The sequence below is a fragment of the Artibeus jamaicensis genome, unplaced genomic scaffold (genome assembly GCF_021234435.1).
Source record: "Artibeus jamaicensis isolate MK-2021 breed Jamaican fruit bat unplaced genomic scaffold, CSHL_Jam_final contig_525, whole genome shotgun sequence".
NCBI classification, from domain to species: domain Eukaryota; kingdom Metazoa; phylum Chordata; class Mammalia; order Chiroptera; family Phyllostomidae; genus Artibeus; species Artibeus jamaicensis.
In genome coordinates, this window is record NW_026521874.1 from 5968214 (window position 1) to 5994203 (window position 25990).

At 50.7% G+C, this 25990-nt stretch overlaps 1 protein-coding gene across 2 annotated transcripts; it reads left to right on the forward strand.

Annotated features, from left to right (window-relative positions):
• The first annotated feature begins 1554 nt into the window (after nucleotides 1–1554).
• On the forward strand, nucleotides 1555–25970 carry OAS2 (2'-5'-oligoadenylate synthetase 2). Of its 2 annotated transcripts, XM_037133484.2 has the most exons (11): nucleotides 1555–1836; nucleotides 3509–3785; nucleotides 4950–5128; nucleotides 6524–6759; nucleotides 7271–7412; nucleotides 7550–7723; nucleotides 9141–9435; nucleotides 10683–10870; nucleotides 11891–12129; nucleotides 15560–15783; nucleotides 25882–25970. In XM_037133484.2, the coding sequence occupies exons 1-10, from the start codon at nucleotides 1645–1647 to the stop codon at nucleotides 15765–15767; spliced, it is 2130 nt and encodes a 709-aa protein (XP_036989379.2). In that variant the 5' UTR covers nucleotides 1555–1644; the 3' UTR covers nucleotides 15768–15783; nucleotides 25882–25970. The 2 variants fall into 2 exon arrangements, with proteins under 2 accessions (XP_036989379.2, XP_053525876.1); XM_053669901.1 differs by lacking the exons at nucleotides 11891–12129; nucleotides 25882–25970 and having other exon boundaries at nucleotides 15560–15709.
• The last annotated feature ends 20 nt before the right edge of the window (nucleotides 25971–25990 follow it).

Here is a 25990-nt window from a genome sequence, read left to right on the forward strand (position 1 = left end):
TTATGGTGATAAGATGTGTGCACAGAATGAGAGGCAAATGTAAGATCTGGGTGAGGACACCAAGGGCGTTGTTCTTCGTACGCATCGTGGAAATTTGCTCAGGATTTCCAATGACTGCAGAATCAAGTCTTTAAAAAATGGTAAAGAAAGCACGGGCTTTGGGATCAGGTGGTGTGGCATTAGAACCCAGCCAGACAATTTGTTAGTTGTGTGACCCTGGGCAGATGTTTCCACCTCTCTGAACCTCCCTGTGTTCACCTAACAGAGGAGCCTCCTGTCCCCTGCCCAGCCGACCTCTGGGTGTTACAGTGACAGTCATGGAAGAGCCCTTAATGGGCAGGTGTGGTCAAGGGCCTACACACACACACACACACACACACCCCACCCACCCACCAACCAATAGGATGTGTAGATCTAGACCTAGAGACTCACTGGCTGATGCTATTACGGAGGTTGGCCAGTCCAAGTTCTGCAGGGCAGGCTGGCCGGAGGAAGACCTAGGGAAGAGCTGATGTTGCAGCTCCAGGCGGAAGGCCATCTGCTGGTGGAATTTCCTCTTGAGCAAAGTCCACCTTTTCCCCATTGCGGCCCTCAACTGATTAGATGGGGCCCACCCACACACTACAGAGCCATGTGCTTTACTCAAAGTGCACTGATTGAAATGTTAATCTCATTTAAAAAAAAAAAAAAACTTCACGGAAAGATCTAGAATAATATTTGACCAAATAATCTGGGTACCATGGCCCAGCCAAGCTGACATACAAAGTTCATCATCATGGCAGAGAAAGGCCCTGTTCTTCCCACCCCTGGGGATGTCTGCTTCGGAGTTTCCTGTTCATAGGAAAAGGGTAGAGGAGTTGAACTTGGGTCTCTCCTCTGAACTGTGTGCTTTCTGAGGCTGTTTTCTGTCCTTGCTGGGTGGAGTAAGTGCCCGGTGAGGCCCTGCAGGTTTCCATGTGTGCCGAGAAAGTAACTGGGCACACAGAAGCTCCCACCTGCTGACCACTCTGGGACCTGAGTCCAGCTCTGTCCTGGTATTGCTGTGCGTCCCTGAGCACGTCGGTCACCTCTCTGGGTCTCTTTCTCCTCGCTGCTCTCACCAAGTCTGAGTTCTCAGGTCCCTGGGAACAGGAAAAAAGGGAAAAGAGCCTCCACAGACGACCTCTGCCCCTATAAAATGTTATTTGCTTAACAGACACTAACAGAGCCTTGGCCATCTGCCAGACCCTGTTCTAAGTATGTGGCAGGTATTATATTATTCTCACATTAATCCAATCAGAGACGCACCAAAGTTTTACAGAGGGGGAAACAAGCCCCAATAAAAGCAGACAGTGGACTCCAGGATCCAGGTCTAGCATATACCAAACCCTGGTAAGCAGGCTCAGGAGGCTTCAAGTGTCCAGGAGGACTCCTCCAGAACAGCTGAAAGACAGGTAACCAGAGCCAAGGACAGTCAGGAGAGCGGTGGGCGGGACTTGCAATTTATGAACTCAGCTGGGATTGAGGAAATCAGCTGAGCGTGCTGGGGAGTTTCAGCTTCCTGAAACTCCTGGGCATTTCTGCATCAGACGCAGCCCAGACCTGCTCTTTCTCCTCTGCTCGCCGCTCTGCCATCAGCTGTAACCTCAGCAGTCAGCAAGAATAATGGGAAACTGGTTCTCCAGTGCCTGCCCAGTAACCGTGAACTCAGTGCCGGCACAGAGACTGGGCGAGTATGTCCAGAACTTCCTGAGACCCTCCGACGACTGTCAGAGACAGATCGACGAGGCCATGGACACCATCTGTGCCACCCTGGAGGAAGCCGAGGAGCTCCCCACGGTGACAGATGTAGCCAAAGTGAGTCAGGGCTGGGGTCGGGTTCTGGGAGCCGGGATATTCCCTGGTCACACAAAGGCTGAGTGACTCGGTGCTGAGCACCTACTGTGTGCCCGGCCCCGGGTACCCCCCACGTCATCTTATCTTCCGCCTCCCTTGGGTGAGAGGACCAGATGTGGTGTTGAGTTTAGGAACACAGGCTCGGGAACCGGCTCTGCCCTTTACTACTGTGTGACCTGGGGTGGGTTGCTTAACCTCTCTGTGCTTCAGTCTCTGCATCTGTAAAATGGAAGCAGAATAATACCCATCTGGAAGAGTTATGAGGCATAAGTGTATCATATTCTTAGTTCAGGGCCTGGTACATAGTTCATGCTCAGTAAATTAGCTGTGATTACTCACTGGTATTGTTTCTATCCTCCCCATTTACAGATCAGTAAACTGAGGCTAAGGGACTCCAGCAAAACTATATATATATATCCAAAAGTTGCTCTCTGGTTTTCCAGCAAGAGGTGTTTGGGGGCTCTCACCAGTCAGAAATAGATACAGTGCTATGGGCAAAACCCCAGGGCTGAGGCTAAAGATTCTGGGCCTTTGGGGAAGAAAGGTGCTGGGAAGGTGCCAGGACCCCGGGTTGGGGAGGGGGTTGGAGAACCTTCTCCCCACCCCCGTGCTCTCCAGCACTGGAGACTCACCTCTCTGCCCTTGCACATACTCACTAGCCCCAGCAGCAAAGATACTCGGAGACTTGGTGTCTCTGGCTTTGGTCCAGATGTGAAAACTGAAGCACAGGGAAGTTACTCAATAGCTAGAGAGCTGGGAATTAGGCCCAGGCAGGAGCATGCACCCTTAACCACCTACCATCCTGCCTCTCAATGTTACTTTTTTTCTAGTTAAAATAAAATACAGGCCCTGGCTGATGTGGCTCAGTGGATTGAGCACCAGCCTGTGAACCAAGGGGTCACCGGTTCATTTCCCAGTCAGGGCACAGGCCTGGGTTGCAGGTCAGGTCCCTAGTAGGGATGCACAAGAGGCAACCACACATGGATGTTTCTCTCCCTCTCTTCCTCCCTTCCCCTCTCTCTAAAAATAAATAAATAAAACCTTTAGAAACAAAAAAAAATACAAAAAGAGAAGTGCACAGAGCTAAGCGTGCAGTCTGTCTGGATTGCCACAAACAAGTATGTAACCTACACCCAAATCAAGAAGCGAAACATCCCCAGCTCCTCAGAGCCCCCGGGCTCCCTGCCCTGCTGCTACCCCTGACCCCAGGCGGCCACTCTCCCGACTTCTGACCGCAGAGATTCGTTTTGCCAGTTTTTAAACTCCAGACCAGCGTCACCCTGTACGAAGGAACCCACGCGCAACGTGGCTTTAGTGTGTGGCTTCTTTGGCCCACCCTGTTGACGAAAGGTCCGTTGTTGCAGGCAGGTTTTGTGTGTCATTTCGTGGTATGACCTATTCCACTGGGTTGGATACACTACATTTGTCCATCCGGGTGTTGCTGGCCACTTGAGTTTCCTCCAGCATTGCCACGGGCAGCCTGGCCTTCGGGTAGACAAATGGCCGCCTGCCATTCAACTCTAAGAGTCTGGGCTTTTGCTCAAGTTTAGAGATACTACTGCCTACCGGGGAGCCCCGTGACCCGCCCCCCCAAATACCCAGAGTCTCACACCTCCTTCTCTGTCACTGGCAGGGTGGCTCCTATGGCCGAAAAACAGTCTTAAGGGGCAACTCCGACGGTACCCTTGTCATCTTCATCAGTGACCTTGGGCAGTTCCAGGACCTGAAGAGGAAAAGCCAACGTGAAATCCTCAACAAAATATGCAAGTGGCTGAAAGCCGCGCAGCTCGAGCAGAAGCTGGCGGCCAAGATGGAGATCAAGAGGCCCTGGGGCGGGGGGCTCACCATCCAGCTGTCCCCAAGATGGCAGAGCGTCACTTTTGATGTGTTCCCTGCCTTCGATGCTGTGGGTGAGCCCTCCCGGGTGCATGCGGGGGCGAGTATGGGTGCCCCGGGGTGTGTTGAGAGAGCAAAGTCAAAGGAAAAGGTGGTGGATAGAGAGCTTTGGTGATTTGCAAAGCAGGGGACCATCGGCCTTCAAGAGAAGTGGTCTCTTCTCTAGGACTCCTCCCCCACCTCCTCATCGACTTCAGGAAAGATGTTCTAGACTCTAGAGCTTCTCAAATTGTGACAGGCACACAGATTGCCTGGGAACCTTATGAAAAGGCAGGTTCTGGTTCAGGAGATCAGGTGTAGGGCCCAGGACTCTGTATTTCAAACCAGCTCCACAATGCTGCTGCTTGTCTGGGAATTTAGACCAGAACAGGTGTTGGTTAGGGAAAGAGGGCGGTGCAAATGTGTGCAGCTGGAGCCGGCCTCAGGCGGCTGCCTTCTGAGCAGGCCAACAGTGAGGCAAGGACCTTCCATGGGTGCCTGGCTGGATGGACGGCTAGATGCATGCATGCATGATAGATGGACAGACAAATGATTGAATGGGTGGGTGGATCAGTAATTGGATGGAGGGATGGATGAATGAATGAATGAATGAATGAATGAATGAATGAATGAATGGCAAAGACTCCACACAGTTAAAGTTTAGGATCAAACATTTAGGATCTGGCATTTAAGTTGTGACTGTTTAGGTACATACACAGTCACAAACTTAAATGCCTCAAACTCCACCCGTCACTGAGCAAATTGGGAAACTGAAGGCAAGGAATGTCCCCAGGGCCACACCGCCAGTTACTTAAAGAGCTAGAATCAAAGCCCAGGTCTTCTAAGCCCCAGGCCAGGGTGCCTTTAAGATGGACACACACACACACACACACACACACACATACACACACACTTTGATGGCTCACCTTCACTGACAGATGACCAGTTGGGAAAGTGGGCAGCCCCAAGTTCTTATCCTGGTCCCACCCCTTACCCACTTTTGCCAACTGTAAGATCAGGCTAGAAACAGCTAATACTCGGGCCCTGTAGGACGGTAAGCGTTGAGAGTACGTGCCTGCCGTAAACAAGGGCTGGATTCAAGCCAAAGAGACCAAGTGTGGCCATTCATCCACACCCAACCTTCATGATGGGTGGTCACTTTCATGATTACGGGAAGTCCTTCTTCTCTTCTATGCCAGGCTTCAGGAACGAGCCCTGCCTCCGGACCTACCGAGAGCTCAAAAGATCCCTGGATATGACGAAAGCCAGCCCTGGCGAGTTCTCAGTCTGCTTCACAAAACTCCAGCAGAAATTTTTTAACCACCATCCCAGGAAGCTGAAGGACTTGATCCTCTTGGTAAAGGCCTGGTATCAGCAGGTGAGTGTCACATTGTACATCTCTGCCCAACACCCCATTGCCTCTGGTTCAAGATCAACTAACAATCAGGCACGGTACAACAATCTCCCGATGCAGTGCAACACACTTTTATGTATTTTTTAAGCCACATCCAGATCAAAATAGAGCCCATTTCCTGGCCCCCAAGAGCCTGCCTCAAGCCCACTCTGGGTTAATACTCCCCCAAACTGCCCCCTCTCCTGGCAGCTGCCACCACAGATGCATTTGGCTTGTTTTACTGGATAGAAATGGAGCTGTACTGTACATTCTTGGCGTCTGCCGTCTTCCGTTCAACGTCATGCCCGAGAGGCATGTCCACGCTGGTACACATGGTTGTCACTTTCCATTGTTTTCTGCTGTCCCACGGTGGGCCCACACCACACCATTCTACCGCCGAGGGACATGCAGGGCATTTCCAGACTGGGGCTATTATGAATTAGGTGACTGCAGACATTGCCCCAGGTGTGTTTTTGTGACCGGAAGCTCTCCTTTCTCTTGGGGAGAGGCAGGAGTGGAACTGCTGGGTTATAAGAGATATGTCTATGAAAACGTACATGTGTGTATACACATGCACATGGCATACATAGGTATGCCTATATGTGTACATGATGAGGATTGTGAACATAACTCTAGGAACTACTACCACATAGAGATGGGTCCTGGCTTATGATGGTTCGACGTAAGATTTTTTTGCCACAATGGCGAGAAAGTGATTGGCATACCATAGACACCGTATTTCGAATGTTGAACTTTCCCTGGCCTGGTGGTACACACCCTCTTGTGGTGCTGGGCAGTGGCAGAGAAGCTCCGCTCCCAGCCTACCTCTGGGTCACCAGGGTAAACCACCCACACTCGACAGTGTGCTGTGTGGCCAGGCTTTGTTTTTGGAGACCACGTTTCATGTTTTCACACCCCATCCTGTCTGCAAAATGCCCATCTGTCTCCCACTTCCAGTGAGAAGAAAAGGAAGACAATGACTCTGGAGATAAATAAAAGTCAAGGTCATTACCCAACTATAAGCCCTCTGAGCACATATAAGGAGGGCTAGGCTAAGCTCTGCTATTCGGTGGGTTCGTTGTATTAGATGCATTTTTACTGGTAATATTTTCAACGTACAGTGGGTTTATCAGGTCATTTGAGCAGCATCTGTGCTTGTCCCCAATCACACTCCTGTCAGCAATGTGGAACACTTTCAGGAGTTCCACACCCTTGTCATCACTTGATATTGTCGGTCTGTTGACTTTTAGCCATGGTGTCATTGTGGTCCCTGGTTGGGTACAGGGACTTCTTATAGATATCTAGTGTCTTGATTTCAGACCCCTGATGTGGGAAGAACTGGGTCCTCAAATGAGCTGCTGCCCCTTTGTCCTTCCACAGTGCCAGAAAAAGTGGAAGGACACACCCCTGCCACCTTCGTATGCTCTGGAGCTGCTCACAGTCTATGCCTGGGAACAGGGGTGTGGGGCAGAAAACTTTGATCTAGCTGAAGGCATCAGAACTGTCCTGGAGCTAATCAAGGGGCCAGAGGAGCTGTGTGTCTATTGGACAATCAACTACAACTTTGAGGATATGACCGTCCGGAACGTCATCCTGAGCCAGATTCGATCCCCAAGGTACGTGGCTTCCCTGGTTCTCCCTCTTCACCTCTTCATTCTGCATGCCAGACTGTTCCCCATCAGGAGAGCCCAGCCCTGCCCTTCTGAGCCCAGGGGGCACCCTGAGAATTCCAGCAGCACTGGGTAGGGAGGCAACGAGAAGTCTGTCTGAGGGAGAGAGACTTGACCAATGCTTTTCACATCCCGAACCATCATCGATTTTTATGCCCAAAACAAACACTTGAGAGGTACTTCCCTTTCTCGAAGAGGCTAAGAGAGAAGAAGGGCCAGCAGGAAGAGAGCCTCTTATTACATTATTAATGGAACGTCTCCGTCAGGCAGAGAACACAGGGCCGGAGAGGCTGCTGCTGTTGCTTAGCCCAATTACCGTAGCAATTGAGAGAAACCACAGGAGTAAAAATCCAGGCTTCCAGAAGCCCAGTTCCCCGAAACTAACTTCTCCTCCCATAGGCAGCCCAAGGGATTTTCTTTTTTTTTTTTTTTTTTTGTAATCTCATGGAATTCACAGGCCAGTAATCTTGGATCCAACCGACCCAACCAATAACGTGAGCAAAGATAAGACAGGCTGGCAGCTGCTGAAAGAAGAAGCTCAACTCTGGCTGTCTTCTCCCAGCCTGAAAGAGCCACCTGGACCATCTTGGAATGTGCTGGTAAGAGGGCTTTCCAAATGCAGCTCGTGTCCTGCTTCGGGGGTCGCGGACGGTACGGGGAGCTTCCCAACACCCCCTGCAGTCTCACTGCGAGTGGCTGGAGTCTCAGGGCAGTGGGGTTCTTTCACCTTCCCCAGCCGATGCCGCTGGAGGAGACCCCGGGCCATCGTCTGGATGCGTTCATCAAGAAATGTCTGCAGCCCAACCAAACTTTCCTAAATCAGATGAGCAGTGCCGTTGACATCATCTGTACGTTCCTCAGGGAACAATGCTTTCGGGATTCAAGTACAAAGGTTCAGAAGCCTGTCAAGGTGAGCCTGACCTTTCTCTCAAAGGGCGTGGCTGGCGGGATGCTGAGCAGTTCTCTGTCGCTCTGAAGTGCTTGTCCCACAGCAGAGGTTGAAGGGCAAAGGAGGAGGAAAGGAAGCCGAGGCAGCCAGTGACGAGGATACTGATTTTCAGGGTGGGGGTGGTGCTGATGGGCAGCGTAGGTCGTCGACAACACAGTTTTGATTCTGTAAGTGTCCCCAGGCTGCTGGCACCCTTGGCTTGCAGCTGCATCCCTCAGATCTCTGCCCCCACCTTCCCAGTGTCTTCTCCCTTTCTCTTCTCTGCCATTGGATTTAGGGCCCACAGAACTCGAATTTAATTAAATCTACAAAGACCCTTTTTCCAAATAAGATCACATTCACGCCTTCCCAGCAGACGTACCTTTGGGGAACTACCGTCCAAACCACCGTGGATGCCAAGCTCAGTGTGTATGGAACCGAAGGGTGACCTCACTCTTGTTTCGGTGACTGGAGACGGATCCCTGCCACCCACTGAGCTAGAGATTCCGTGGACTGGGTCGTCCTCATCCATGGCCCGAAGGCCGTGGGCTGTTACTCTTCCTTCTGTCTGCGTGAATGAATTGGGTTGGAACAGGGACTAACTGAGGATTGGTAGACAGGAACAGAACGTCCTCCTCTCATTGCTATCCTGCAGAGACAGGCATTTACTACCCATCAGCCAAGGGGTTGTGTTCCCCGGGGACCACAAACGAGCCCGGCAGCTCACGTAGGGGTTGCAAAGCAGGGCCAGCGAGCCAAGAATGGTTTTCAGGCTTTCGCTGAGTTGTTGAAGGCATGGGGGGGGGGGGGCACAGGAGGAGGAGGGAGGAAGGAGGAAGGAAGTAGAGAAGCCCTTTACCCGAAGTTTGCCACCCTGTGTACCTGAATTATGGAAATTCACCCAGCGATGCACAAACGGTGGGAAAAAATGGATGGATCCGGGAGCAGGTGAGAACTTTCAACATCATGGCTGCATCTAGGTGGAGTTCTTCCAGGTCGCAAGAATTCAAAGTGACAGGGAAGAGTGACAGGGGAAAAACGGGGACAACGGTCACTGAACAATTTAAAAAAAAATTTTTTTAAGAAAATGCAAAAATAAAAAATCGAAAGTGAAATCCTTATTGGGAGCCATCTTTAGGAAGCTGACTTGCGAGGCAGGCTGTGTGTAACTAACCAGTCAGTTGTTCACGGATAAAGAAGCAAAGGGAGTGAGAATGACCGTCTTTGGAATCCTATGAGTCTGTTCGTGTGAAAAATGAAAGGGTCTGCTTTGGCCTCAGCCCTCCCTGGACCCCAACTTGGAATCTATGGGGTGGGGGGCGGCAACCTGGTTAATTAGCCCAACCGCTGGGGGCTCCACAGTGCAGCGACCCCGCTTCATCCCACCTCTGCCCACCAGGGAGGGTCGACCAGCAAAGGCACAGCCCTGAAGACGGGCTCCGACGCTGACATCGTCCTGTTCATCGACTCGCTGGTAGGCTACACCTCCCAAAAAAACGAGGTAAGCATCGTCGTCCAGAAAATCCGAAACCAGCTGGAAGCCTTTCAGCGGCGAGAAGCCCGCGAGCAGAAGTTTGAAGTGAAGTTTGAGATTTCTAAATGGAATGCTCCCAAGGTGCTGAGCTTCTCCCTCAAATCCAAAGAATTCAGCGACAGCGTCGACTTCCACGTGCTGCCCGCATATAACGCGCTAGGTGAGACTCCCCACGCGCCAGGTGGGACTCCCCACGCCTGAGCCCCTGGAGCAGGACCGATAGGGACACGGGCTGGAGGAGGCAAAGCCACTTCACAATCGGCCGTGGCTCCAGCGCCCCCAGCAGGTGGCATTAATAATAGCAGCAATACAGGAGCCTCCGGCCTTAACCCAGGCTTTCGCTCTCCACGATTTCAGTTAGCTGTGATCAACTGTGGTGGGAAGAAATGAAACGGAAAATTCCAGAAGTAAGTAACGCATAAGTTTTAAATTGCATCACGTTCTGAACAGCGTGATGAAATATGCAGCGTCCAGCCTAGGCTGTGACTCCTCCCTCTGTCTGGTATTTGCACACTGTATCTGCTCCCCGCCCACTGGTCACCTAGTAGCCACCCAGGTAGTAGCCACCCAGGTCATCAGACTGACTGCCATAGTGTCACAGTGCTTGTGTTCAGGCCACCCTTGTTTTACTCAGGAACATCCCCAAAGCACAAGAGTAGCGATGCTGACAATTCAGACACCAGAGAAGCAGAGTCTGCATGTATAAGAACATACATAGCGTGTATGGTGTCTCAGGGTGTGTCCCCCATGAATAAGGAGACACTTACTGCACCTGACACCTGTATACATTTTCCTTCCTCACTCAAGTGTCCCAAGACGTCCAGGACTCCCAGCTTGCTCTCACGCAGTGTCAGACGGTCTCTGTCACAACTACACAACTCTGCCATTGTAGCCTGAAAGCAGCCATAGATAACACATTGGCACAGGAGATGACAGTTTTAATAAAACTTTATTTACAACAACAAGCAGTGGGCTGCATTTAGCCTGCGGGCCATAGTTAGCAAACTCTTGTCCAGCATTGTCCAAAAGGTCTTTCTGTGGTGTAGGAATATTCTATACCTCTGCACTATATCTAGTGAGAGCTTGAGGTGGGGCTAGTGCAACTGAGAAGTTACATTTTTAATTTGATTTCCCTTCCATTAATTTGACTGCAAACAGCCCCACTGGCTGACAGCCACCACACTGGACAGTGCAAAACCAGATAATATTTTAATAACACCACTGGTACTCACATAGACCCTATCCTTTAAGTACTTCAGTATCCTAGTGATGCTCCCAATATCTTAGGCATACAGTAATAGAATTCAACGGAATTTCTCAGAATTACATTTGTCAAAAAATGTTTTGAAAGCTGTTTACTTTCTGTACATATGAAGGCATAAGGTAAATATGCCTCCCTCATGCTAGGTCAAGTGCATGCTGGCGTTAGACCCCACCCCAGGGTCTACACTGACCTCATCTCTCTGTACAAACGCCTCGACCTGGTGGGGGGAGAATTTTCGCCCTGTTTCACGGAGCTGCAGCGTGACTTCGTTCTCTCCCGGCCCACCAAACTGAAGGACTTGATTCGCCTGGTGAAGCACTGGTACAAACAGGTACGTACTGGTCTGGGGAAAGCAGCAGTTGCCAGGAGCTCCGGGTGCCCACACCCTCCCACGCTGGGGGCTGGGCTGCCCGTAGGGAATCTGTCCCATCTCCACCCTGAGGATCGCTGTGGGGGCTGTGCCTCGCTAACCCCGTTAAGCTGTGTCGGGTGTAGAGCGCCTCCTACCGTCAAAGCTGCCACCTGGCGTTTATTTATGCCCTTGCTCGGACACCCAAGGAATCCTGCAGAAATCTCAAGTTACCCAGCCTGCGAAGGGCTGATGACATCAGGCTTTGCTTGCCTGCAAGTCGCCAGCCTGACTCTCCTGCTGCTGGGCACCCAGACAGCGGTGCTAATCTCCTGGAAGTCAGGTTGCGGCTGCAGGTGGTGCCAGTGGCTGCATTTTCTCGAAGACTGTTTAGTCCGCCTTTACTTCATGTCTCGCATGCAGGGTAGTTTCTGAGTGTTTCCACGACCGCGAACACCCAACACGATGTCAGCTCTTGCCTGACGTGTCTCCTTTCTGTGTCCAATCCCTGCAGCCTAGGATAAAGACTGAGCTCTGTGGTTCCCATCCCAGGACATCAGAGACGTCCCCCCACACCCAGCCCCAGGGTGCTCTGAGGGCTCAGGGCTGCAGGGTGACCCAGACAAGATCGCTTCACTTCCCCAAGCCCTGTGGCTTCATCGAAAATGGCCACCATAATGCCTGTCTCGTAGGGTGGTTGGGAAGGTTAGGATGGGGTAGCATGCCTGGCCCCATAATTGGCACGCAGTGGTTCGTTGGGAAGGGCTAGCCAGAGTGTGGCTCTAAGAACTCATCAATGGCCAGAGCACAGCTAAGAAACCTGCGTGGGCTGCCTACGGCCCTGCAAGTGACCACCTGCAACCCTGCACTGCCCAGGCCTCCCAGAGCAGTCCCACCCCACGTGGGACTCGGGGGCCCTGCTATGACTCCGGGAGTCCTTAATGCACAGTGTGTGCCCCCTGCCTTGACCAGTGTCACCTGTCAACCCCCCTCCTCCTTCAGTGTGCAAGGAAACTGAAAGAAAAGGGGTCTCTGCCCCCCAAGTATGCCTTGGAGCTGCTCACCATCTACGCCTGGGAGCAGGGGAGCAGGGCAGCAGATTTCGACACGGCCGAAGGTTTCCGGACGGTCCTGGAGTTGGTCACACAGTATCAGCAGCTCTGTATCTTCTGGAAGGTCAATTACAACTTTGACAACCAGACTGTGAAGGACTTCCTACTGACCCAGATCCAGAAAACCAGGTGCCCTGAACACCCCCCCCTCCTTTTCTTAGCCTGAGTCCCTGCAACACTATCTCGGCGACATGGATTCTCCTCCCCCTGCGAAATGGGGGCTGTGGGGTGGGGTGCTGACCGGCAGAACCTCCCAAAGTCTCCAGGGATAAAGCCCCAGGGAGGCAGGAGAAAATGTCATCGGGAAGGGACAGAGAAGCAAGGACTGGGGCTCCGGGCTCTGCATGGCCTTCATCTCTCTAGGTCGGAAGGAAAAGTGTGGATTCCTCAGCAGGTCTAAGGAGTGTTGCCAGCGTGTCCCTGAGAAGCAACGATGTCACTCATTTGGTGACACTCATGACGACGTCACCGATGTATCCTGCAGGCTTCTGATGAAGTCAGGTTTGATCTACCCTGTCAGACCTGCAGCCCGTAACACCTTTATCCTTAAAGGATCAGAAGGAACCTTAGGTGTCTGCCCAGCGCCACCAGCAAGGGACAAAAACAACAGAGGAAAAAGGAAAGGAAAGGGAGGACAGAGAGGCGTGCGGAGAAAGCGTAGAGAAGAAAGAGCAAGGTGCCCGGTTGCCGCCCGTGGGCGTGGCCCACTCAGCCACATCACGCTTTCGGTTCAGTTAGACGCGTGGTCGTCCGGTTGGCCTGGCGTGGAGAGGATGTCTGCAGGATGCCTTCCTGCCTCCACCAATCACCGTCTTTCAAAACATTTGTTCATTTAATTCTAGGAAATTACCTTGCACATAATTGATACCTGTCAGTCCCTGTCATCTGAGCGATAAGGAAACGCCGTTTTAGTGCCGAGAGGAGAACGGGACCCCCACGCTGAGACCCCTGGTTCTAGGCAGCATTGCCTCTAACGCCTTCCCGCCTCTCCGCCCCAGGCCTGTGATCTCGGACCCAGCCGATCCTACCGGTGACGTGGGTTAGCAATGCCAAGCATGTGATTAGACAGATGAACTCCTCCCAAGCAGAGAGGGGCCTGGAGACTGAGCTCGAGTGTGTGGCCAAGGACAGCATCAGTCGTGCCTCTGTGATGAAAACCGCTGAAAGGTGGGGACATCCAGGCGCCGGAGCCTCCCGGTTGGCAGAGACGCCAATGTATTGTCAGGACGGCTCCTCCTGACTCCATGGGGGTAGAATTGTCTGTGCTCGAGACTCTTCCGGACCTCGCCTGCCTGTGTGCCTGCCTTGTCCCCTCGCTGTCCCCCTGTGTCCTGTATAACAAAGCGGTAATTGCAGGTGTAACGCTCTCCTGAGTTGTATGAGTCCTTCTAGGGACTTACGGAACTTGAATTTGTAGCCCAGCTAGAAATACAAGTAGTCTGGGGACCCCGCTTGCAGCTGGCCTCTGAAGTGCGGACAGTCTTGTTGGTGCCTTGCCGTTTCACTGTGGGGTCTGCACTCCCTCCGCGGAGGGTCAGGTTGGATGGCATTGTGAAACACCCAGCTGGTGTCACTGAGGTGCTATTGGCATCTACCTCGATGCCTGTCTAGAAGAAGACCCAAGAAAATAGCTATGACTTGGGGTTCAAGACTGAAAGAGTGACCACCCCAGGTTAACATCTACTCAGCCTACGCCTTGGTACCATACCCTTCTAGACGTCCAAACTTGCCCTAGGTACATAGATAGGAAAATACAAGACTGTCCCTTCCTCACAGGGCATAAGTGTACCCAGAGGAAGGAACCAGGACACACCTGTTAACCTCAAACAAAAATGAAGGGCAGTTCACAGCCATGTGCTCAGTGACAAGTGTGTAGCGCACTGAGGCCAGGATGAATAAATCGAACATCCCACAGCACCTCAAAAGCAGGAAGGGACCATTGGGTCTTTTTTTTTTTTAATTTTTACCGATGTTTTCTCAGCATTCAGTATGTATTTAAGTTCCTTAAGAGCAAAGGGAAGAAAGACTTCGAGGTGACCCAGAAACACGCAGTCACCGGTCATCGCTGGAGGAAACCAGGGCACCAACCCTTTCTTCAAACAACAGCAACTAACAGCACTGAGTAGGGAACCACAGACCTTCGCCTTTCCTGTCCGAACAGTGTTACAGAGAATACAGACAGCGGGAACTGAGAGGGAAAACAACTTTTAACTTAATTCTACTTAAAGGATGACAGATTAGAAACCACCACTGTGCAACTAACTCCTGATGAAATACATGATTTGGGCCGAGATCATCAGTGCATGAAACCATTCGATGAGTTGCAGGTGGGGAACTCTGTGATCGAAGGGGGGCTGGCTGCCACCCACCAGACCGACGGCCCCATCACGGCACACACAGGACAGCCGGACGCGGCAGGCGGTGTGAGGCAGACGGCTCCATTCACGTAGTGTTTCTGCCAGATCAAAAGCAAAGGGAGAACGAGGCTGGTAAAAACCAGAAGTTCCAGAGAAAATGTGCAGCCCAGGCAGACTTCAGAGAAAGAGAACAGCAGAATAAGGAGAACGGAGGGCAGACACCTGGAGGGCGTGGTCCCTCACGGCCACAAAGCCAAAGGAACCAAGAACAGACCAAGGATATCCAAACAAAAAGGTTAACAGTCAGGAACCCAGGCCCATCAGCCCCTCCCGGTTACCCTGGCAATGAGGGCCTGCTTACATCAAAGCAAAGCGAGTCAGAAGCAGGGCCATGTGGCTGGTGGCCAATGGCCCAGGGGAGTTTGGGGGGAGTGTGATGGGCAGAACACAGACGAGACCACTGATGGAGAGAACTCGTGGACTTTCCGGGGCCCGTGTGCTGCGGAGCCACGGTGGCTCTGACCTGAGGCCTTTCCTGCTGCGTTTGGTCACATCTGAGCAGGTGAAATGCTGTTGCTTCAGCTCTAGTTCATCAGTGCCTGAGATGAGCGCCAAGGCAGGGAGAGCAGAAGAAAGCTCTCCCCGCGGGAGCTGGCCTGCCTCCACCCAGAGGGGCTGCGGACTTGGGCTGAAGGAGAAGCGAGACGCGGGGATCCTAGTGACCCAGCCCAACCGAGGGGGCCGGTGGCACCCTGTGTGCTCTCCCTGGATGGAGCACCTCAGAGAGGCACCAAGGCCAAGCCACAGTCCCCTCGCTGCGGGGCGAGACTGGGAATCGCCAGGACAGCTTCTTATGTTCTGAGGACCAAGGCTTCACTGATGGAGCTCGAGGTCATCACCAGGAGAAGGGGAGAGAAAGGCCAGAATCACGGGAGAGTGAGACAGCAGGTGACCACCTCGAGCTCTGACAGTGGGAGAGGCAGTGCCACCAAAGCCGCAGCAGACCTGGGGAAGCAAGAGGGGGGTGGGTCAGGCAGAACGGTAGCCCCTTCAAGGACGTCCACACCCTAACCCTGGAACCTGCCACTGTGTTACTTACCTGGCAAAAGGCACTTGCAGGTGTGATTAATGGTCTCAAGAGGGGAGATTACCCGGGATTTTTCGACCCAATCTAATCACAGCAGCCCTTTCTGCACCTGCAGTTGGAGAGGCCAGGCGGAACCACGAGCCAGGGAACCCGGGAGGCCTCTGGGGGCTGAGAGCAACCCCAGCAGACAGCCGGCCCCAGAACGGGGACCTCCGCCCTGCAATCACGTGGAACCGGCTCCTCCAACAGCCCGGAAACCCAGAGCTTCCAGCTGGACTTGTGGGACCCACAGCAGTGCGACCAGACAGGCTGCTGGGCTCTGACCTACCGAACTGTGAGGTAAAGAACTTGCCTTGTTTGAGGCCGCTAAATTGGTGGAGATTTGTTTGGCAGTTACCAGTCTCGCAGTGTGTGTGTTGGGGGGTGCAGGATAGCAGTGAGCAGCTTAGGGGGGCTGGGCCTCTTGGGGAACCAGCTTCTCCTCCCCACCCGGTCTGTCCCCACCCCACCAGGTCCACAGCTGCTCCACGCCAGCCCAGTCTGCGTCCCAGGAAGGCAAGTCACATGTGGAAGTGATACAGGGTGCAGCCAAGGGTGGGGGCCCCAAAAAAGATTTGGAATGGTGCCCAGAACTCAAAGTGTATAGGAATATTGGAGAGACATATAAGATGTCCTCACCCCTTCCTCCACAGGTGTGAGTTGGGGGAAGGGACACACTGAGCAGGAACATGCAGGGCTGTTTTGTACAGCCACAGCCTTGCAGCTAATCCATGGCCTGGTCATTTAACATATCTATAGCCTTTGGCAGGTCACTTGGATATGTTAAATGGCTGTGGCCAGGCTTGGAGCTAGGGGGATGAAGTCACTTCCCCGCCAAGATGTAACTGGGGGCGGGTCCCTCAAGTTACAGCGCCTGCGTGGGAGCTTGGAGAAGATTGGCTCTAGGACACGGGGCCACACCTGCCCAGACTAACAATGGCAGCCCAGTAAACTTGTAATAATACAGAAATACTGGCAGGTGTAACTGATCGTGGGAGGAGTCGGAATTGGGGGTACAGAGGAAGATTGGCACGGGGATTTTAACCCAGACGTGGCAGCCATTGAGGGAGAGCCATGCAGTTTTGGACAGAGTGCAGACCCCCTCTTTCCCAGGCGAAAGGGAAAACCACGCAGCTTTGCCAGAATGGAGATCCCTGCAGCAGGTGAAGGAGAAAGACACGCGCTTTTGGTGGAGTGCAGGCCCCTGCAGCTTTGGTAGAAGAGGCCTACACGGCTTTGGGGTGCTCCCTGTGGCCACCATGGCCTGGGAAGCAGGAGAGACTTTGCCTGGAAAAATGGGTACAAAGAACTCTTGCCAGTGGACCGTGAGAAGGTGCCACATGACTTTGGATTAATTGGAGATCCTGCCTGGGCGGCCACATAGCTGACGATGCTAACGGCCTGGGAAAAACGGACGTGTGCTCTTTTCCTGATTTACGGTACCTGGAGTTAGGACAGGGGGAGAAGGGAGCGCTGTGTGTGTGTGTGTGTGTGTGTGTGTGTGTGTATACCCTAAGGGACTTTGATATTTTAATGAAAGCATTAGGCCTGAATAGCATTAAATAAACATTTTGTTTCCTTTTCAAAAATCTCTGGCATTGAGAGATGTCTTTCCAATCAGCGGCAGATGATCAGGCCCAGTAGGGGGGTCTGGACGGTATCAGTATACCATCCTCTGGAGCCCGGCCCCAGTGTGTCTGTTCTTTTTTTTTTTTTTTTTTAATTGATTATGCTGTTACAGTTGTTCTATTCCCCCCTTCATTCCCCTCCACCCTACCCCCCATCCCCACCATTACCCCCCCTTTAGTTTATGACCATGTGTCTCCAGTCCTTTAGATTCTATATTTCCCATGCTATTCTTGCCCCCCCCGTCTATTTTCTATCTACTGTCTATGCTACTTATTTTCTGTACCTTCTCCCCCATCTCCTCCTCCCACTCCCCTGTTGCTAACCCTCCTTGAGATCTTCATTTCTATGTCTCCACTCCTGATCTAGCTGTCCTTTTAGTTTGCTTTCGTTTTAGGTGTGGTTGTTAATAACTGTGAGTTTGTTGTCCTTTCACTGTTCATGTTTCTTTAACTTCTTTTTCTTAGCTAAGTCCCTTTAACATTTCATATAATAAGGGCTTGGTGATGATGAACTCCTTGAATTTGATCTTATCTGAGAAGCACCTTATCTGTCCTTCCATTCTAAATGAAAGTTTTGCTGGATAGAGCAATCTTGGTTGTAGGTCTTTGGATTTCATGACTTGGAATACCTCTTTCCAGCCCCTTCTTGCCTGTAAGGTCTCTTTTGAGAAATCTGCTGACAGTCTGATGGGGACTCCTTTGTAGGTGACTGTCCCCTTAGCTCTTGCTGCTTCTAGGATTCTCTCCTTCATTTTAATTTTGGCTAATGTAATTATGATGTGCCTTGGTGTGTTCCTTCTTGGGTCCAACTTCTTTGGTACTCTCTGAGCTTCCTGGATTTCCTGGAAGTCTATTTCCTTTGCCAAATTGAGGAAATTTTCCTTTATTATTTGTGCAAATAAGTTTTCCACTGGTGGCTGTGCCTTTCCCCCTTCTGGTACCCCTATAATTCGGATGTTGGAGCGTTTAAAGATGTCCTGGAGGTTCCTAAGACTCTCCTCATTTCTTTGAATTCTTGCTCCTTGACTCTTTTCTGTTTGGCCATTATTTGCTTTCTTCTAGTCCACTCCATTGATTTGAGTCCCAGTTTCCTTTTCATCGTTATTGGTTTCCTGTGCAATTCCATTCATTTCAATTAGTTTCGCCTTCATATGTTTCTCTAATTTGTGGCTATAATCAACCAGTTCTGTGAGGATCCTGATGACCAGTGTTTTAAACTGTGCGTCTGAGAGTTTTGCTATTTCTTCATCGCTTAGGTCTATGGGCTCAGGGATTTTGAGAATTTGCGACATTTTTGGTCTGTTCTGGCCCTTTAAGTGTGAGAAGCGGCGCCTTGGACTCCCAGGTCGCTGGGTTGTGACGCTGTATGTGGGGGCGTGGTCAGAGCGGGGAAATGGCGGCGCCCTCCACTGCCGCTTGCCGCGGGGACGCCGGGCCCGGTCCAACCGCCCACTCCCTCGCCTGTCCACTCTCGCACAAATAGGCGACCCCAGTCAACACGCAACACCGCTTCCCCGCTGTCTCCTCCGCGGTCGCTCGCCTGGTCACTCACTCGGTCGCTCACTAGGTCCAACCCTGCGCCTGGATTCCGCGTCTGGATTCCGCGCCTGAGCCCGTCTGACCGAGTCCTCCCGTGCAATCCCGTTCCACCAGCCACTGGTTTCGCCCCTTACCAGTCAGGCTGCAGAATTTGTTGTTAACGGACTTCCGAAAAGTTCAATTTTCCGTATTCTGGCTGTGTTTTGTGTTGCTAATATTTAGTTGTCCCTAAACTTGGTTGTGTGAGAAGGCACGGCACATCCACCTATGCCTCCATCTTGGCAGAAGTCCGTGTGTCTGTTCTTTAACAGGGTTGTTGTGGGTTTTTTTGGCATCCCTGGGTGGGCCAAATATTGCTCCCCCCCCTTGGACCGCTGCTCTGTAACAGAAGGGAAAACTTTTTCTCCTCTACCTTCAACTCTTCTGACACCGGACTGGAGGTGGGGCTGGTGCCCACACTGACCAATTCTCCAGGTTCAACAATTTATTAAGGTGGCTCACAGCCTCAGAAAAACAGTTTGCTTACTAGATTACCGGCTCACCATAAAGGGCTGGGACTCGGGGGAGGGCTGTCTTCCTGGCTTCGGGTGGGGGTCTTCACAAGGGGAGGGAATCGGAGGGGGAGAGTGGGGGCGAGTTCTTTGCTCTCCACAACTTCCCCCTTTGCTTCCTCCATTCCCACTGTTAAAGGAAAATACTGGATTTCTAACAAGTTCATGTTACTTGGGGCATGTCCACCCCTTGCATTAGGCGGTTCCCGGCTCACAGTCACAGTCCCAGTCACCCCCCACCCCCCACCAGGGTGAAGGTGCAACGTGGCGGGTGGGAGCACCATCCGTGCGGAGCTAATGTCTGACCTCACACCCTCTTCCTTCGTTCTTGGTCCTTCTCCCTGCATCCTGCTTTTTCTTTCTTTCTTAAGATATATATTTTATTGCTGCTTATCATTGTCCCAAGTTTTCCCCCTTTGCTCTCCTCCACCCATCCCCCTCCGCCCCCCTCCCCCGCTCCCCCAGACAAGCCCCACACGGTTGCCTGTGCCCCTGGCTCATTCATACCTGTTCTTTGACCAGTCCCTTCCCGTTCTTTCCACCTATCGCCCCCTCCCGCCTCCCCTCTGGCCGCTGCCAGTCTGTTCCTCAGCTCTACGCCTCTGGTTCTATTTTGCTTGTTTATTTTGCTCCTCAGATTCTTTTTGGAGGTGAGATCACATGGTATTTGTCTCCCCGCCTGACTTATTGCAGCCTGGCTTTGACTGCCATCTGGTGGTAAGAAGGGGACTGACATTAGCCCCAGCAGGAAGCAGCCGGGTCCTAGAAAAGGGGGAGGTGAGGCTTCAAGCCCCTGCAGTGTGATGCGGGGGAGGGGGCTTCGTTCTGAACCGCAGTCCGGGCCATCAGGCATCATTGAACAGCCTGCTGGCTCCACACGGTGTTCACGACTGCTCGCTAGCAGCAGTGAAGGAAAAGCTGGCCGGTGGCTCTAAAACAACTTTAGTTTTTTTCATGCGGCTTCCCAGGAGCCTGGGGACACCAGACAGATGCTCCTGAATTCAGCCACTGCGGTATTTCTGAAGTCATCCCATCATGCCATCTACTCTAGAAACAGCTCCTTCCGACTGACCTCAAATTTGACCATGAGGGATTTGAGTCTTTGAGTTATGCAGATATTCCCACTATTAGGAATCCCCTATTAATATGTTAAAGTTGAAGATCCTCAAAAATAAATGGGCCCTGGCTGGCTGGTGTAGCTCAGTGGATTGAGTGCGGGCCTGCAAACCAAAGGATCGGGGTTGGATTCCTGGGTCAGGGCACATGCCTGGGTTGTAGGCCAGTTCCCAGCAGGGGATGCACCAGAGGCAACCAGACATTGATATTTGCCACGGTCCGGCCGCAGTGGGTCAAGGGGTCCCACAGGTGAGGGTAGGCGTCAGCGCTGGGTAACAGATGACATCACACCTCAAAGGACAGTGAAGCTCTGTTCCATTTATTGCGAGTACAAGCAGGTTTTTATATTTTCATTTTAGGTAGTGATTAACATTTGCAGTATAACATGATCCGTGAGGCAAAAAAATCAATACAAAGGTAATCAGTAAAAGTACGAAAGTTCCCATAATTTAGTTATAAAGAACAAAGATTATTTTAACCAGGAGAGCTATTAATCAGACAATTAGAAGTATCTTATTGTATATTAAAGTTTCTCAGAATTTGTCATAGGGCAAAAGGATACGCTAGATTGAGTAGAGAAAATAGGAAATTTATTATAAGGCCCTTGTGATGTCTAACTTAGCTATCTACCTTTTTTTGTCTAAAATGTTTTCCTGTGTACTATAAATTCTGACTCTTTAGTAACTGTTTAGTTTGTAATAACTAGCTAGCTTTTGTTATTTCTTTGCTTGTCTAGTTGATATATATTCTTATTCAAGGTAAAGGAGGGGCTATTCCTATGTTGCAGGGGGCTTTCAAGGGTACTTCTTTTAAGTTTCTCTAGGAGTTCTTTTATAGACATGTTTTGTACTTTGATTCCCTCTAAGAAAGCAGTGAGATCATCTCCTGATTTCCTAGAGTTTTTCTATCTTATCTTGGGTGTTTTTCTAATGATCTGTTATTAATTAAGCTTGAATTCTCAGATTGTTCTGGTTGTTTCTTTGTACCTATATTCCCTGATGTTTCTAGTATGATATCATTATTCTGTTCATTGAGCCGGGAAAGGTCTAGGCACACTATCTGAATCACTGCCAGGGTATTCATAATGATTAAAGCAGAAAAGGTCATGATCCCCAAAGCAAGCACAATCACAATAGGTATTGCAGGGCCTTCCATGCCACATCCACCAAGTTGGAAACTGCTTCCTTGAAGTCTTATACCCCCTCTCAGGACCTTGTCACGGAGAGAGGGATCCAACAGTGGACGCGGCAGTGGACGTGGCAGATATTTCTCTCCTTCTTTTCTTCCCTTCCCCTCTAAAGACAAATAAATTAAAAAGTCTCAAAAAAAATGGGACCATGTTCATGGATTGAGAGACTTAATACGAAGATGACAATACTATGCAAATATTCATATGGAATATCAAGGGACCCAGAATAGACAAAACAGCCTTTAAAAGGAGGAACAAAGTTGGAGGACCCACATTTCCCGATTTCAAAACATGGTACAAAGCTACAGTAATCAAAACAGTTTGAAATTTGCTAAGTATAGATAGACCAATAGAACTGAGAGCCCAGAAGTAAGTCCTCATGTTGACAGTCAATGGATTTTCAACAAGGACACTAAGATCATTCAATGGTGAGGGGATGGTGGTCTTTTCAAGAAACGACGCCGAGAAACTAGATAACCACATGCAGAGAATGAAGTTAGGCCCTTACCTTACACCATATGCAAAAATTAACTCAAAAATTGATCAAAGATCATTTTTTAAGAGCCAAAACCCATAAAACTAATAGAAGAAAACTTGGAGGAGAAACCTTCATGGCCTCGTAGGTAGCATTGGTTTCTTCAATATGAGGCCAAAAGCACAAGCAACAACAAAACGGATACATTAAACTTCATGAAGATTGAGAACATCTTCATGGCAGAAAAGACTGCCAAGCCCTGGCTGGTGTGGCTGTGTCGATTGGAGCATCATCCAAAAGGCTGAAGGTTCAATTCCAGGGTTAGGTCACATACCTAGGTTACGGGTTCAGTCCCCAGTCAGTGTGCGCCTGGGAGACAATCTCTCTCTCTCTCTCTCATTAATAAAAATATTATTTAAAGCAAAACAAACACTGCCAAGAGAGTGAAAAGACAACCCACAGAATGGGAGAAAATATTTGCAAATTCGATAAGGGTTCGAAATCCATAAAATATTTAGAAGCCCCAACAACTCAACAACGAAAAAGTCCAAAACCCAATTTTAAAATTGGCAAAGGACTTGAATAGACATTTCTCCAAAAAAGATCGACGAATGGCCAATACGTCCATGAACAAAAATTCCTAACATCACTAATCATTAGAAAAATGCCAGTCGAAACAACAGACGAGATACCCCTTCACCCTCATTGGCTTGGCTAGAGCTTTTGTTTTAAAGCGTTGGAGAGGCTGCTAAGAAACTGGAGCCCTTGTGTAGGGCTGGCGGGGCTATAAAGTGGCGCAGCCACTGCGAAAACAGTTGCCAGTTCCCCAAGAAGTTCCGCACAGAATTTCCACATGACTCAGCAGTTCCACTCTGGGGTAAGTACGCCAGAGAAGTGGAAACAGACGCTGGAACAGATAGAGAGTCACACAGAAGCGTTCACAGTCACCAGAAGGTGGAAACAACCCCGGACAACGGACAAACAAACCGTGGTTTATTCATATAATGGAATATTACTCAGCCGTGAAAAGAGGTGAAGGGTTGATACCTTCTACAACACAGATGGACCTTGAAAACGCAGTGCTAAGTTAATAAAGAAAGGCACAGAAGGACAGATATTGTACGTTTTCACTTATATCAAACGTATCAAACAGGCACATTCAGAGACACCAAGTAAATTAGAGGTTACCAGGGGCTGAGGGTGGAGAAATAATGGAGAGTTTTTGCTTAATGAGTATAGAATTTACGTCTGGAATGATGAAAAAGGTTTGCAAATAGATGTGACAGTTATACAATATCATGAGTGTAATCAAAAGTAGCGATGATAAACTGAAAAATAGTTAAAATGGTAAATCTTATATGCATTTTGCCATAGTAAAAAAATAAAAGTAGCCCTGGCTGGTGTGGCTCAGTGAGTGTTAGGCTGTGAGCCAAAGGGTCGCCGGTTTGATTCCCAGTCAGGGCACACGCCTGGGTTGCAGGTCAGGTTCCCCAGTAGGGGGCGGTCGAGAGGCAACCACACTGATGTTTCCCTCTCTTCCTCCCTCCCTTCCCAGAGGACAGGCTCTGCTGCAGAGCCAACTTGAAACATACCAATAAGAATTATGAAAATAAGTTTATTTGATATGACATTTTACCATGTCTTTCATTACATTCTAATTAATCACTAACTCTCAAGACGGACGAAATCGGGTTTTCTTTTCCTTTTTCAGCGAAGTTGTATCCCTCAATTAGAAACCCCCATAGCTGAGCGCACACAGCTCCGAGTGTTGGGTCTGGAGGGGTGGACGCCTGCGGGATTTGTCTCCAACGGCCCGTTCCCTCGGGGGTGTGGTTACGGTTGGAGGCCGCTGCTTCTCTAAGATTATAACTATAGGAAAACTACGGTGCCCTGGACTCACGGCACCAGCTCCACAATTTGCAGAGACCAGTGTGAAGTGAAAACGCAAGACCCCTGGTTCAACAGCCAATCAGAGTGTCCGGGCTATGAGGTCAGAGCATTAGAGCAAGTACATTTCTGAGCTGGGGGCCCATGAAGCTGGCCTCGGCAGTAGCTGAGAGCGCACGGATGACAAGCAGTAGCTGAAAATCTCGGACTGGGCACGCAGAGGCGCAGAAGACAGAAGAGGTACCAGGTCAGAGGGCCCCCGAGGTGCCCACGGAATTAGTGTAGCCTAGGCAGACATTGTCTCGGGCTGACCCAGCAGCCACTCCCAATTCTTTCATCCTGTCTGCTTTTGGCCACTCTTCCCAGCCTTCCCGCTGACTGCTGGGACTTGGCTGGACAGGAGGGGCAGTTTGCTGGGCTCTTCAGAACATTTCTGTGTTCTCGATGAAAGGGACAGCCCTGGTTGGCCACCCCCACCACCAGGTCTCCATTACTTTGCCTCAGTCTATCCAAGTCTGTAGCTGCAACAGTCACTTAGCAAGGACAAGGAACAAGCATGAGCCCTTAAAGCCAACATACTAAATATGACAATATACAGAAGTAAAAGCACCAGTCCTCCGTGACATGCTGAGCACCTGATACAACAGACCCATCTACACCCAGACATCTTGTTACCTGAGAAGATATCCCCTAGCTGAGTCGGGCACCCAACATCCTTCCCCACCCTACAAACGATGGGAATCCAGGGCTGTCGCTTACCTGTTCATCAAAGCCACACTCCACACTCATGTTCATGGTCACTGATTCCCAGTAGTCAAGAGGTGGAAGCAACCCAAGCATTCACGGGCAGATGAATGGCTAAAGAGAAGGTAGCATGGCCATGCCGTGGAATATTACACAGCCTGGAAAAGGAAGGAACTTCTGACACAGGCTACATCGTGGATGAAACTCGAAGACATTATGCTAAGTGAAAAAGGCCAGTCACAAAAAGACAAAAACTGTATGATTCCATTTCTATGAAGTACGTAGAACAGTCAAAGTCACAAGACGGAAAGTGGAATGGGGGTGGCCAGGGGAAGGGGGGAATGGGAAGTTAGGGATTGATGGGCACAGAGTTTCTTTCCATTTTGCAAGGTGCAGAAGTCCTGGAAGTTGGTTGCACGGGAATGGGAGTATAGTTAACACTACTGAACTGCACACTTAGGAAGAGTACAATGGTTAGCTTTTACATTATGTGTTTTTACCACAATAAAAATAAATTTAAAATAAAAATGAATTACCTGAAAATGGCTCCAGCATTAAAACAAAACGACCAGCAGGGGGCGCTGCACGCCCACTCCCTTGTCATTTCCGCGGCGGTTTGTAGAGGGAAAAAAGCACCAGGCTCCTGGAGAAACTTGGAGCTCCTCTCTCCTCTCTCCTTCATCCCCCCCCCCCCCCCCCGCCCTCTTTCCCAGATGGACGGGCTCTGCATTAGCCCCAAGCCCCTCGGCACCCCGGGGACATCCCTGTCCCACCCCACTTTGAGCCTGCGTTCCCTCTGGCACCCTCCCCTCTGTGCTGGAAACACAGCAGTGGTGGATGTGGTGAGCCCACCCTACCCAGAAGCCCTCAGGCCTCCAGACTGCCCAGGCGCTGGAGAAGAGGGACAGGTAACAAGGACTCATGGGCCCCAGGTTATCCAAAGATGAGGGTACAGCGCCATGGAAATGGGCCACAGATCTCCTATCCCAGGGGCAAGACTCCAAGGTCAAGCGGATGTGGAATTTTCTGGCTCAGATACTCACTGGTGATGCCATAACCTCCCAGGCCTCAGTTTCCCCCATGGGTAAAATCTGTGGTCATACCCAGGAGGCCTGAGAGAGCTTCACAAATCCCTGAGGCCCAGAAAGCACTCAGCGAATGGGCTGGGTACCATTTCACACCCACATCGGACACTGGCCTGGTCTCCTCCCACCTCCCAGGGGTGTCCTGCAGCAAAGCATCGACTCCCCACTTTGCACTTTCTCTTAGGAAACCTCTCTCCCGAAGAAACTACACCATGACCTCTGGCCACAGGGTCGTGACCGTGACCGAATGAAGTAGGACTCACTGGCTTGCAAGTAACAGAAACCCAGTTAAA